Source organism: Chironomus tepperi, unplaced genomic scaffold (genome assembly GCF_022539635.2).
Source record: "Chironomus tepperi strain 1889 unplaced genomic scaffold, CSIRO-AGI_Ctep_v1 contig_163, whole genome shotgun sequence".
Taxonomy (NCBI): domain Eukaryota; kingdom Metazoa; phylum Arthropoda; class Insecta; order Diptera; family Chironomidae; genus Chironomus; species Chironomus tepperi.
Window position 1 is genome coordinate 1979717 of NW_027226285.1, and position 15385 is coordinate 1995101.

The 15385-nt window shown below is 32.7% G+C and overlaps 1 protein-coding gene across 5 annotated transcripts in view; it reads right to left on the reverse strand.

Moving 5' to 3' along the window:
* LOC139088492 (uncharacterized) overlaps nt 1-15385 on the reverse strand; it is a 72371-nt gene that overhangs the window by 50108 nt on the left and 6878 nt on the right. For all 5 annotated transcript variants that reach the window (XM_070637742.1, XM_070637737.1, XM_070637740.1 and 2 more), the window contains 2 exons: nt 9870-10084; nt 6391-6526 (listed from right to left, as the gene is read on the reverse strand). In XM_070637742.1, the coding sequence (XP_070493843.1) occupies nt 6391-6526; nt 9870-10084 (351 nt within the window). The remainder of the gene's footprint in view (nt 1-6390; nt 6527-9869; nt 10085-15385) is intronic.

Here is a 15385-nt window from a genome sequence, read left to right on the forward strand (position 1 = left end):
TATTCTCACGTATATATACAAGATACGTGTTCGATTCCCACTAGAGACCGATCTCTCTCAATCATTACATAGAATGCTGTCGATATAACAAGGATCATCATGAGCTCATCATAATATTTTCGTTTACCAAATTAGGGATGCTTTGCATCATCTACGGTTATAATCCTCTCAGTATACATGACTCGACAAAATAAAGCTAATTGCCTCATATTTGACGAAAAATGAGCCAGCCTTAAAAAATGTCAAAGAATTTTTTCATCGTTCGGGTAATTTAATAAAACCCCTCACTTATATCTATGCTCCTTCCGTTCAACTTATGTATAAAAAAACAATTTTTTATTCTATTCAACGAGAGAAAGTACAATTTTTTTTGTGTGCACGAAAAAAAGGAGAGAAGACAGCATTTGCATGTAATTTCAATTCATCTCACGTCGTCTAGAAGAAAATTTCTCTCTTCTCTGTGTGATAAATTGAAAGCAAGCAAGAGCGAATCCTTTTGCACATCATCTTCTTGTGGCAAATAATCTTCTAATAATAACTTCACGAAACATATTTCCCAACATAGAAATATGTAGACATGAGAAAGAAAACTATAAGGTGGGAGGGACGATGGGGGTGTAGGGTATGGGAATGAACAAAACAATTGTGCAATGAAGAATGATAAAAGCTTTTTTTTCTTTCTCTTTTCTCCATTTCACAATTCATGACAATAGAAACTTGTAGTTTAAGTTCTGAACATAACATTCAATAAAGTTTAATACTCAAACATAATAAATTGCATGAATCAATATTAAGAGAGTGAGTGGAAAAGATGAAAATTTCTATTTTTCAAGCTCCTTTATATTCAGAACCTTATTCCATGTAAATTGATAGGTTAGTTTATCAAACATTTCGTGAGAATAAAGATCCTGATACACACACTGCATCCAGTTAGTATTATTTTGTAAAACTTTTTGAAACAAATGATTTTATTTTTTTTGAAAAGTTTTGTTATGCTGGTGCCTGATTACTTCGAAAACTTTACAAGAATACTAGTGGTTTGGTGCAGAGGTTTACAAGAAATACTGAAAATTTATATGGTTTCATTTTTTAAATTCTTAAATCCACTTTTTTATGCTTTAAACTATCATAAATCTTGTAGAGGTTCGACTGTATCACAAGCAGCATGAACAATTTCCTCTTTTTCACTTCTGTGCAATTTTTTTTTGCGCAAATTTGAAGGAAAATGCAACTTAATAAAACAGTTTGTCCAGATCCGTTACGCTACACATTGTAGAAAGCCTAAATAAGTCTTTGTTCAGTTTTATTGAGTTATTGGCACATCACACAGTCTTAAAGTTTAAAATCCTTCAAAAATTTCATTTGTAAATATACCTGAAGTTGGCTGCAAATGAACAAAGTTACTCTGAAATTTGAATTTCGAATGACCGTTTGTTCAATAAAGTTTTCAAATTTTTTAAAGCCGTTAGAAAATTTAAATTGCCAAAAATCGTTAATCGATGAGACAAAAATGCGCTTTAGCATCTAAATAACAAGAATACTTCCAACAATTTTCCTCTCCTCAGCTTTTGTGTACACTTAGCTTGCATCTCATTCACCCACTCGTATATATTCTACTTGTTTTTATAGTTTTTCTTCTATAATAAACACTGTATATTGAAAGAAATACGAGTGGACATTTGGATTAAAAGTACATTGAATTTCACATGGATATGATTGTGGCATATGGAATGAAATTAACTTTATCAATATCTTTGGTCATTATTATGATAACATCTATGGAGATTATTATTCATATGCAATAATCCATGAATATTTTCTCAGAAAAAGATCACATTTTAATTTTATGAGACATCAATCGAGTCAAGCTGTGCGAAGCAACACATTTTCCAATATACCCAACTATGAATGAGAATAAATATGAGTTTTCAAGTTGTCAAATGTCTGTGAAAAATATTTTGTTGGAATTGTCAGTTGCCTTCGCAATGTGCAAGTTTTTTTATGCTTTTATTTATTCTAGCTGGTGATAACATATACATGACTATAGATTTGAGGTTTTAAATGCCTTTCGGAATGGATTGAGGACATATATTCTCAATTTTTATTTTCAATAAACTTTTTTGAGGCAATTTTCAAGTTATTCCATCCAGTAAGCTTAGCATATCTACAATATAAAGCTGCTCTAGATGTTATGCTGCATTCATATCCTTCAGCGAACAAGCAATTATCATTATTGTGAAAATAGACTTCAAAGTGTAGATTTTTCTACTTATGCATAAACAAGTATGCACCTATGCACTTGATATTTTTTCAGAAAATCAATTTAGCATTTTGAGAAATAATAAAAGCAGAAAATAAAGCATAGAAAAAGCATCTTCGTAAAGTATCCCGGAGCGTATCTTTGAAAAATTAAGATGCATTTTGTGCTTAAGACATTAGAATTTCAAATTTTCTTCTACGTCTCCTCACTCTCCTCCCTTATATGTCTCAATGTATGTATTTATTCAGACTACAATAAAAAGCTCTGAGAACTATGAAAATAAACAAGTTGCATTGAAGGTATTTCTACAGCAGTGCATTTATTTATTATGCAATACAGTTTTTGGTATAGGATTAAGTGCAATTTTATTTTTTGTCCATTTTGCAGAAAACAAAAAAGTTTTCTTTTCAATTTTAAATTTTTCAATAACAAGAGATTGGATGGAAGAGAATTCCTTTGTGTTGTATGCTGTAACAACTTTTTCAATTGTTTTCTTCATTCTTCTAAATTTACTAAATTGTAATCGTCTCAACAAGTTAAAGAAGTCATTAAAAGTGGATTAAGTTGAGGGGGATAAGTATTGGAAAATGACGTCTATATGGTTATGATGTGTCTTTAGTCGAATTACTAGTAAATCTGAGAGTGCGACAGTAAAGCTTCTGTGGTTCTTTATATGGTTCGATTCCTAACAGAAGTTTGTATCTTTCCAATATCAATCATGCGTTCAGTTTTGTTAATATGGCAAATTAAAATGGAATCAGTAACCTATTTGGTAGATGCGTTTGCCTTACAATGTAGAAGGTCCCGGGTTCGATCCCAAAAAATGTATTTTTTTTATTTCACTATTCTAGTTACGAAGATCGGTTCGTATCATTATGACATACTCGTGTCCTCTCAATATACAGAGCTTTCAAGTGATAGTAGGTCCTATTATGAACTTTAGATCCAATGAGTGTGGTACAATAGATTAGTATACACAAGCTTTTTAGCTGGATCTGCGAGTGAAATATTAAGGTCGAATGGCTAGGCAATATACCGGGATATCCAATTTATAACGTTCGACCCGCCATAAAGTTTATAACTCTTAATATTCATAAAGCCTTCAGAATCAATCAAGTTCTCTTACAGCAATAACTTTATTAAAGCCATTTTGTCGATGGTACCTAAGAGTCATGTATGCAGCACTAAAAATTTTGCTCAAAAACTTGGACGAGAACGTGAGTACATTAAAGAAACTCATAAAAGTTCTCTAAACATTCTCATACTGCTTTTTTTCAGAAGCTATAACAGTTAATGTTTATAAAATCCATAAAACCAGCTGATTGGAGCATTTTCAACTTTCAATTTGCCTTGCTTTATGCTAGAATGAGGGTCTGCTGCATATTGAAAGATGATCAGATAATGAAACGATTCATATTGGGCTAAATTACTATTAGCTAAATTGGAAAGCATTTTTAGAGTTTAACTCCAACAGAAGATAAATTATTGTCCACTAGAAGGGTTCTCAATGCTTCTCGTAAGCACTTGATTAAACAAAATTGAAAAGCTCATCAGAAAAATCCATTTTATGTTTCCTTTTTTTACAGTATAATTCCATAATGTATACGTGTTGAAAATACAAGACAGATGATGCTATTAGCTTTCACTTCCCATCACTCCAATGTTCCACAACCTTTCTAAATACAAAGCGAAATAAATTCATTGAGCAAAAATTTTTATATATTAGTCATGACGATGTAAATCCTTCGATGTCAGCTTTTATAACATTTTATATCAAAAGAATTACATTCAAATTGAATTTAATCTTAAAGACTTTTATTCCTTACAACGATTACATAAGATTACATAGGCATTAACTTTATTCCATATATCATTCAGACAATAACGCTATGAGGCAGCAGGCAGGATGTCAAGTTTAAACCTTGGGATGTTTTTAATGAAATTTCAAAGGTTCTCAGAATTTCGTGAATCGGAGTGGCTCAGTGGCTGAATGGTTCAGTACTTCCGTACCTAATTGTTGCAATACCGACCTTGTGATCGAGACTCGGTAGGAGAAATTTTCATTTGTCCTCATTTGAATCAAATGTAGCCATTCTTTGTAGGTTACAGACAATAATGCCATCAAAGGAGTGGGTCTGCTCCCACTTTAAACTATAGGTCTACTGAGTGCAGAGGTCTGGCCCACACTCACTAGTTAGTCAATCATTAATTAAGAATCGCCCTTGTGTATCTCTGGATCTCAATGATCTGAATAGCTTAAGGTGTTTCTTCTAAATGAGCATCCATCATCATCCCATTATTATGCTAATAAGTCATTGAAAATCACTTAACCTTACCAATAGAAATACTTTGACCATCATAATGAAGCGTTTTAATTGCTAGTTCATTGAATATTAATTGCTCCATTGAGCATTACAATTGTTTAACTTTCAAGCACCCAATTAGCAATATTAAGCAACCCAAGATGAAGGAATCGAAAGAAAAAAAAAAGAATCTTTTAATTACGGAAAGTAATAAATTCTGTCTAATTGTTAAATGATACTGAGGGATCATTAGACTTCCTTTTTTAAATGCATTAATGCTTGACTGCTCTGTTAAGTGTCTCTTCAAATTAATTAAGCAGATTTTCATCATTTTAAGATGTAAAAATCCAGATAAAAATTGAAAAGCTTTCATAGCCGTCTAGCAAAACATTTCAATATAAATCTAACACCTCCTCGTCCTCGTGAACTTGTTTTAAATTTTTTTTTATTTTTTGTAACATCCGTTGAACACTTGGATATTCCCATGATCACGCTTGGTGGCTTCTCATATTAATTTATTTTCATCTCGCCTGAAAAATTACGGTAATATAGGAAAATAATGGATAGTGAAACGTCGCTTAAGTTGGTGGAATAAAATGGAATCAGTTATGGGATACTAGATAAGATCAGGAATGTTCATTTTTAAGGCACAAATTACTTTATTAAGGTGAGATTTATATCTAGTGTGCAATGAAGAATTTATGCAAAATGAATGATGCAAATGAAGAATATTGTCCAAAATGGGAGGGAGGGGGTTGACTCCAACCTCTCCTTCCGACCTGAGACTCATAGCTGGTGACTTTGGAACTGGCAATTTAGCCTCTAATTTAATATTATTCAAACTATATATCGCGACACACTTTCGAAAAGCACAAGTAATCGATCCAAAATCAGGATCCAGGTCGACATGAGTCTGAGTATGGTCCCGGATATAAACCAAATCTGGAACCAAGTCAATATCATACTTATATTGCTAAAATATTTAAGAACCACAGTGGTTCTGCTCTAAATTCATATCAAGACCCTCCAGAAGAGGGGGATGAACTCCATGAACTTAATAAATGAACAACTCCTTAAGAACTTTCACATGTCCTGAACTCATTAAGACATTTTAAGATTGCCTGTCATAATTCCCATCAAAAAGTCAAGTGGCTAATCCTTGCAATGCAAAAATCATGTGTTGCTTCAGGCTCCGAAATTGTAATGCTTGGAAAATCAGGAGATTTTCTTTTTTGCACCAAGCTCTTCCTTCCCAACAATTCTTTACATTTTTATTTTATTTTAAATAAATAAACTGGAGCAGCTACGACCATTATTATTATGAGAATAAAAAAACATTCAAATAACCGCAAGGTAAAGGAAAATCATCATCATCATCAAGTTGAAACATTCTGAGAGAATGAAAACAAAGAAGAGAAGTAAAAAAATGTTCATAAAAGGAAAAAGGAATTCTGGCATGATGCTGCATCAACAATGAATACATCCGTAGTAACACTCGAGGGTAAATGATTTTATGCTATACTTCTTTATTCTATTTTGAATCTAATGTCATTTTCAATGGAATAAAATTTGTAAGTATATATATATGGAGAAGAGATGTAATGGCAGCGGCAGCAGCACATTTGTACATACCGGAATATTAACATTTAATAACATTTTTTAATATCACTTTTGGTTTTTCAAAATCGAATAAGGACAAGTAAGCACACTCCCAAAAGTTGATGGAAGCGCAAAGCAGGCATACCAAATCGTAACAGTTCCAAACAAAATCTTTCATGGAATGTACGCTTACAAGTAAAATGGATCATAACACAATATAATACTTACCCACAACTTGCAAAACGCTTGTGGCTGTTGCTGTATAGAAACTTGGAGACTCTGTCGTCACTTCGCATGAGACGTTTCCGTTGAGATTAAAATCCACATTACGGAGTGTAACATGGCTTGCATTTGACACTGACAGCTTTGTTATGAGAAATAAATTTTATTTGTGTATAAATTTGAGATATAAAAAAAAGGAAGAAAAAAGAAAGGAAGGGAAAAATGCAATTAAAATTTTTTGTGTTTGTTGCCTTCAATTCTACGAAGGAGATTTGTACCATGCGATCAAGCCTGTGATGGGCGTGTTAATTTATTTTTGTCTTAAAAATAAGTGAGACTTTTTCCCGTCTTGTCATTCATTATCCTTCACGCCGGCAAAATGGATGGAATTTTTTAGTAGCACAGAAATGCTCTCAGCTGCAAATTGGATTAAGCAGCTTAAGAGGTACTTTTCATTAGCAACAAAAACATTTTCCACAATTTCCTCTTACAAATGAATGCAAATGAATTGAAGATTTTGGCCTTTCTATAATTAAATTAATATGAAATTGTCGGCTGAGTGCTGAGAAAATATTTCCAAAAATTTTTTATTTTTAGTATGGGCATTAAAACCTATTCATTTGCTTTCCTCTTGACTGATGAAATTCTTCAAGTGAGGAAATATTTTCTCTTTGATCGAATTAGGGGCTGTTCACTTATTACGGGACAGGGGAGGAAGTGTCTACGATTTTGTAACAGTTGATTGGCAGCCAGTAGTGGACAACCTTTTATGTGCCATACCTTGGTAGAAAGCTAAAACTGAAGCCGCACATGACATTCGGTTCATGACTGCCCATCATTAATTCAAACAAAGGGAAGTTTTGGAGCCAACAAGGATGGGGACTTGAAAACTCATTAGTGACGTAACAAATGAACGGTCCCTATCAGAAACAACGAGAAAATCTCTTGCACGCTTTGAGAATTAGTCTTTGTCTCAGACAAGAATTTCGTGGAAAAAAACAAATTTCCACTAAATAAATTGTAATTAAAGTTAACAAAAAGAATTTAAGGCTGTTTAATGTCTCATCATCATTTTTGATTGTTAACGAATAAATTAAGATTGCCATTTTGATTACACATTGTTTAACTATTACAGGGATTCCGAGTGACGCGACACAGAAATGACGTTGTAGAAGCAGTTGTAACAACGTGTTGACGACACGTGTCATATGGCTGTCCAAAGGGCAGACAACTCAAGCAACAAATTTTGTCACTTGTCACCTAAGTTGTTTGCCCCTCGTGACTGTCAAACGACAGTTGTCAAGACAAAAGCTTTTACATTGTTGCGTTGTTATGATGTAGCTTTCGGGATTCGTAAGAAGTTTTGAGACATTACAAATTCTAAAATTAGAAAAACTTTTCAATATGCCATAAAAATCAAAAATCATTGCCCACACGCTTAATAATGAAAATCAATGTAGGCTGATATGAATCAAAACATCTTCAAGAGCTTTAATATACTTTAAAATATCCAACATGAGTCCATAAAGCACACATGAACATCAACCTCATAATATATTCAAATATCAACTTTAAATACACATCACGCCAATTAGTAAGCTTTTAATGAGCTTCTTGAACTCCCAATGTGATAACATAAAAATGTTTTTCATTTCTTTGGCTGCTCATATTTATTACACATTAAGATGGAGAATAAATTAAAAAGTAATTTCTCAGCTTTTCAGCATTAAATTGAATGTAAAGAGAGAAATTTTAATTACATGATGAGAATGCTTTCATGTTCAGCTTGAAGGAAAAGAAGCAAGAAAACAAAATTTGAATCAAAATTAATTTTATGGAAGGAAGAAAAAATACCGTGTAAGGTTCTTGCAACAAGTGCTTTGTAGCAAAAAGGATTTCATATGAGAATCTAGATCGTAAGCTCTCCAAAATATAATTCATTATAAAAGCTAAAAAGCATTTTATTGAAGGTAAATGTGAAGACATAAAATGCAGTATTTACGATGTGCGAAGGAATTAAATGTGAAATTTCCATTTTTATTGTTTAAGTTGACGTAAAAGCATAGCTTTTAATACTAAAATCAGTGATAAGCAACGTATGTGCTGCGGTCCTAATGTGCTGTTAAAATACCATGAACAATAGGTCGTGGCATGAATGTGGCGTAAACATTCAGGTGACGTAAACTACCAAAGTGTGCCGTGAAAAATAAAACGTTGCCCAGCACTGTACTTATTGTTTTGATACTTCAATGCTTTAAGGACCTAAACTTTAATATAAATATTTTTTGCACATCCTACCTTTATGTGGGTGTCGAAAGATCAACTGTTTTCAAAATTTTGTTATATTCGAGCGAGCCTGCAAACAATTTTTAACAAATCTTGTCTGTATTTGCCTTAAATTTAAGCTTTGTCAAATAAAAATATTTATTTCTGTTGCAGAAATTTCAAGGATTCTGTCAGGGAAGTACATTTATTGCGTAACGCTTTTGAGGGGGGTAGGGGGGAGATATGTTCTTAGGAAGGGGGACCACAACTAAGAAGGAAGATGGTCCAAATGTTAATGACTGAACTGTTCCTTAGAGAACGCTTATAGACCCCATCCTACCCCTTGCAGAGCTTTGTCCCTTCCGCTCTTAAACGCTACATAAGCTCCAAACATTCCCTCACATCATTATTTGCCTTCAAGCTACCTAAGAAATATTTTTAAAAGATGTTTCAATTTGTCATATATGAGTATTTTTATTGGATACACAATAAAGAAATAAAGTCATCAATAAAGAATTCCCTGTAGAAAATTTAATATACTTTCAATTTTTGCAACAACAAAAAAAATACCCTCTGAGATGTAATATATTGTTTGTTAGAATAATTGACATATTTTTTATTCTATAAAAATATTTCCTGAGAATTTCATTAAGTCTTGCTTCATATTTGAGATTGGACATGAAAGTATTAGAAATTTCATAATATGTGTGCTTTTTTGGACGCATTTAAGCAACCTTTGTTTGCTGTTCGAGTCCTGAGGGGACTAACAACCACAAAAGGGGAAATTCAAATAATTTGAATATAAAATAGCCGTTAACATATTTCAAACATTGAGTATTTAATAAGAGTAACAATCCCTGATGTCGATAAATTATTCCATCCAATTTGTTATTTTATCAAGGAAGACAATGTGACAGGAATCGAGGTACAACAAAATAAAATGAAAAACAATTTTTCGTATATTCAATTAAAGCATTACAGCAGGTAAAATGCAATTGAATTCAACTTTTCAAAAAGTCAATTATTCTGTTCCAGTTAACAAATAATGTTCTTATATTCCCGTCGCATCGCATGGTACATGGAATCAAATTTTCTGTGTAAATAGATTTTATTAAATGATGCAAATTTTCTCCCATCCAGATAATCAGTTGGGAGAAATGCAGCATATAATAATAAAAAAAAATAGGATATCCGTTCATTATTCATATGAGTATACTTACATCAACTTTGATGCCAGTGTTGAAGAAAAAAGTCTTTCCAGGCGGATGCTCGAATGGTGTATAACGATAAAACTCAAATATTCCTCTATACCACTTTACTGAATATAACGGCACATCAAATACTTCGTAATTGCAGTGTAACTGTGCACTCTGGCCTCGTCTTATAACTTCCGGATATACGGATAACGTGAGATTTCGTAATCCTTTACTTGCATCTGTATGAGAAAAAAGAAATGAGATAAGATACAGAATGAAAATTTTTTTTTGGAAACGTTTTCTGCATGTAAATTTGCTTCTCATCCTCTATGAGCTTTTCAATAAAATTTTATATTCCCTACAATCCAAAAGAACTTGAGGAAGTGTGAAAAATTTCCTTTTTCTTTCCTTGCTGGCTTGCTTTCACCACCGTAAAGAGAAAAATCTCAATGTGAAGTTTGTTGAGTGAGGAAAGAAAAAAGGAAAGAAAAGTTTAGAGTGCTTCACGGAAGTAACCAAATTAACAGACATTCAAATTGTTCAACATCATAAAAAGAGGATGATGGTAATGATGAGTTTTATTGTAAGTGATGAAATATTTATTAAAATTGAGAAATGAAATAAGGAAAACAGCCTTGGAATTCCAATGGATTTTGTTGGAATACTTTAAGGTAAGCGGTAACCAACCTGTGTGCTACGGGAAACGCCTTGTTGGTAAGGCAAAACTAAAATCGCACATGGAATGCTGTTCATGGAATTTTTAAGAATTTTTGGTATCACACTCTAGTGTTGCGGCACACAGGTTGCCAACCACTGTCTTAATGTACTCGTCTGGAAGCTTAACAAGACTAGTGTGTCGTGACATGACAGACGAATACATTAAAGCAGTAGCGGGCAACCTTTGTGCCTTCAAATTTGATTTCAATCGATGTTTACTATCAAGTGTACCGCAGAACACAAATAACCCGCTACTGCATTAAAGCTTTGGAGATAATAAAGGAATATCAGCTTTATACTCAAAATACTCAAAATCATAAAGGAACAAAAGTTCTTATCATCCAAAAAAATTAAACTTCAGCATTTAAAATTCAAATTAAGCTGCTTAGTCAATAACATTTTCTCAATTCAACTATTGAACTTGATATAAATATCTAGAAAAGTAATGAAAAATTTGAATCACAAAAATTCCTAATCTTACAGTAATATTATGAATCCATTCCGAAATTTTTACGAACGAAAAAAGGAAGTCTTGAAAAAATAAAATTCAATCATATCAAGGAATTGAGAAAATATGAATAAAGAAGAAATTTATTCTTTTCAACTCATGAATAAGCTCCTTGAATTGGAATAAAAAGGAAGAGCACCGACTTTTGTAGAAATTGTTCAGCATTCACTTGCTAGAGTAGCTTGATTTTTATATTTTTCGCTGTTTCAGATCATGAGTAGCAAAAGAATCGATTCCCTTTTTTATCATTTTAAATCTTTAATCGCTTCTTCTCTTCATCTTCTCCATCATCATCAGCATGTTCTCATCGTACAACCGATAAGACGAAAGAAAGTATTTACTTTTGACAGCTTTTTTTATATTTCTTTGCAACTTCGTTTACATTTCTTTGGATTTTTGTTGATATCACTAAAAAAAGAAGATAGACGAAGAAGTGAAAAGGAGAGACTTGAACAAGGGAAGAGAGAAATGTGTAACTGAAATTTGGAATAAGTAATTCTGTAAATAGAAAAGGAGATTGCTGAAAAAAATGAGAATCTTAAAAGATATAACTTTGTCTGTAAATGCATGAAGGCGTGTAGCGTGAGCGCATATACTTTTTGAAAAAGTGAATCTGGCTTGAGTATTTGCATAAAATAATTTTTTCCCATAATGCAAAATTGATTCTGTTTGTATTAGAAACTCGAATGCTGGATGGCAGTCAATAGCAAAGATATTTGATTTCTAATCATGTGGGAGATTGTTCATGAATGACGTCTAAATATCAAGATCCAAATTGACAACAATTTGACATCGATGGGACATGCTGACTGCTTGAAGGAATCAGACTGATGAACTAGAATCACAAATTGAAACCAGGACTTTTGACATGCAAGGCAAACGATCTATTATTTAAGCCACTGATTTCATATCATCGTATTGTAAATACTTTTTAGACTTGATCAGCTAGTTAATATAGAGTTCCAAAATATTTATTCTAATCTTAGTCATCTCGTGAACTTTGTGACTCAACAAAAGATCACCACACGATAACGTCTAACTTGGACATAACTAAAACAAAGCTTACTAAAATTAGAATTTTTTCAAGATCATTGAAAATGCCTCCGATTGTCATCAAATAAAATATGCAAACACTATAGCCACTTCATTTCATTCTCTTATTTTCTCTCATACTGGAATGTATATTTTGTGAGGAAAAGAATCTCTCTGTTATAATACTGGCAACAAATTAATGAATAATACATTTTCCTTGTCAGGAAAAAAGTTTTCCTCATCTTTTTTTTTGCTCATATTTTATGAAATAAATTTATTTTGTGCTTGTTGAACAGAACCACCTACACTATGGACTGCGATCTACTCTTGATAAAAATATTCATAAATTTTTTAAAATCATTTCACGTATTTTAAGTAAATACTTTTTAGTCCATAGCTTGAACAGCACTGGGGTAAAGTAAGAGGACGGTTAGGTCAGTGGTGGACAACATGTGTGTCACGGCAGTGTGTTGTCGAAATTGTATGAACATGACCCGTATGACGTGTGCGGATTCGGTCGAGGCTTACCACGAAGATGTCCCGCGACACATAGGTTGCCCACCACTGCCTTATTTCATTATCATCATAAAGTACCAAAATCATTTTTTCCCCACAAAATTTCTAAATTGAATTATTGAGTGTATTTCGGTGATAAGCTCTTGTAAATCAACAAATGCTTCCTCACCAGCCGCAAATGGGTAGCATATTTTTAATGAATAATTTTTCTCACATTTATTTCTGTCTGTACGATTTTTATTGAATATGAGTTACTTGGAAATGAACCATAACATCTTTATCATGAATCATTTAATGACTAGGAGAAGGAACAGAGAAAAAGAGAAGTGAAATAATAAAATATTCGGAATGGCAAGCAATTATTCAGTAGAATGAATACAATTTTATGTTATTTTCGACAAACAGATTTACATATTAAGTGCTTATGGTCTTCCTAAGTGTCAAAATTTTATTTGAAAATGTTTGATTACTAATTTATTGTAAAACATAAAATTTTCTAGCTTGTGGCATGCATATGTTATTATATCTGATAAATTCATTTGAGTATTTGCCTACACATATATATTTTGAACATTTTACTAAGGTATAGAGATGTAAAAAAGCATGAGCATTTTCTTGGAAAATTATGTATGAAATTTAAGATGTGCTTTAAATTTTAAGTCCATTTTATTGCTAGATTACTTTGAATTATAATGAACATAAATATATTTTCCTATTCATAAGGTTCATATTCTTACCTAGGGGTGAATTAAGGAAGGGCTTGCCAAACTCCCTCCTCCCCTCCATTCCTTTATGGAAAAACAAATTCTTGAATTTGATAAGGGTTTTCATGAAAAAGTGTCAAAATCGACCCTAACTACCCCCTACCCTCCTTTTGGCAACGACAGTGGTGGACAATCTTTGTGTCACGACACACTATTGTGAAAATTCATGTGGAAATTTCATAAATCATAGTGGCCTTTACCTGATTTGGTCGAGACTTACTAAAATGTTTGCTACAAAAAAAGGTGGCCCACCACTGGACTAAGCTTCAAGAAATACCCAGAATTATTAAATAGAAGAGAAACTGAATGTTGGACATAAGTGTAACCCAATATTTTGGAATTATAAAATAAACCATAAACCAAAGCTTTGAATTATTTCCCAATTCATCATGAAAATTTATGCTTTTTAATATCCAATAACAATTTTGATACATTCAAGACTAAGCAAAAAAGAACTGAAGGAAATCCGAAAATTGCCCTTTTACAGATTATCACACTAAAGATGAACAATTACAGCAAGAATTACAGCAACAATAGCAAAAACATCATCATCATAAAAAAGCAGCCCCTTTTTGTGCTGCAAAATGTTACCACAAAATTATTATTATTATTATTTTTATGAAGATGAAAGATAATCTCCGGAAAAAATTGTCATCCCTTCCTCATAAAGTTTTTTTTTTTTTTGTCAAGCAAGCGCTAGCAGTGGATACAATAGCATAAAAAATAGAAAACCTTTTGCTTTATTTGATGAGAATAATTTTCAAACAAACTAAAAAACAACTTTTTTTGTATGTGACGACACTATCAGCTGCACAGACATTTCTGCAGGAAAGTTCAAGCTAGGGCAGGGGTGGGCGACCTGTGAGCTGCGGCACACTTTGGATCTAGGTAAATCTCGACAAAATTGTACATGGCAGATGATTCAAGACATTTTATTGGTGTGCCGAGTCACAAAGGTTGACCACCACTGCCCAAGAGGGTTAAAGCTCGACTTTAATGTTGATAAATGAACTGACTACAAAAAAATCATATTCTTATGCCTTCATGATTTATGAATAACTAATCTTATTTTAAATTTACATTCTACTGAATATTATTCATCTTTGCGCACTTCCTTTAAGGAACCACTGAACAAACTTTAAATAAAAGCAATGGAATCGAAAGGGAAATCCATTGACTTTTTGAATTTTCGGTCCTTTTTCTATTGTTGTAGTTTTCTCAACACATATCCTCTTTTGGGTACGATTTTCCCTCAATTTCTCTCCTTTTAAATCCAAGCAATAGGCATCCTCATTGTATGTATCTTCATATAGATGTTTATTTGTACACACACGAAGAAGAAGAAGATGATGATGAAGAATGTAAGAGGAAGGAAGGTTGGATGTTTGTTTACTTCTAATGTACAGAAATGAATGATGAAAATATCGTCATCCTTAATAAATTCATCATTAACTTTATACAGAAGTGAACCATTAATTTTGATTGCTTGACAATTTATCTGTTATACGCTTTTTTAATGCTCCCCGAGCGTATTCAAATATTCAGGCATTCAACATGCTCTCTGAGGCATATATACATTCATAATAGAATTTGATTTATTTTTCTTTTCATTCATTTCTATTTTCCATTTTTCTCCATGCCTTTTGCCTTCCTTTCATTCCTCACTTCATTTTATTTTATTCGTGCCTTTTGGCTTCGAATGACTTTTTTTGTTTCCCGTTTCATAAACTTTACTCCCTCCTTCCTTTTTTCCATCAGTTCTGTGGAATTTATTAGTGATCAAATGGTCAGCTTTGCTGGGTCACTAAAGCGTACCAATTCTGAGTATACAAACTTGAAGGTCAGTTGTGCCTTCAATGTAGAATCGATGATGAGTCTCAGACTTGTGTCTTTCACGAGCAGCAAAACGTATTCACTACCTCGCTATATCATCGTGAAGACATGAATTGTTCCTGACTGCGACTTGATGGTTCGTAGCATTGTGCTTCTCGGGATTTATACGA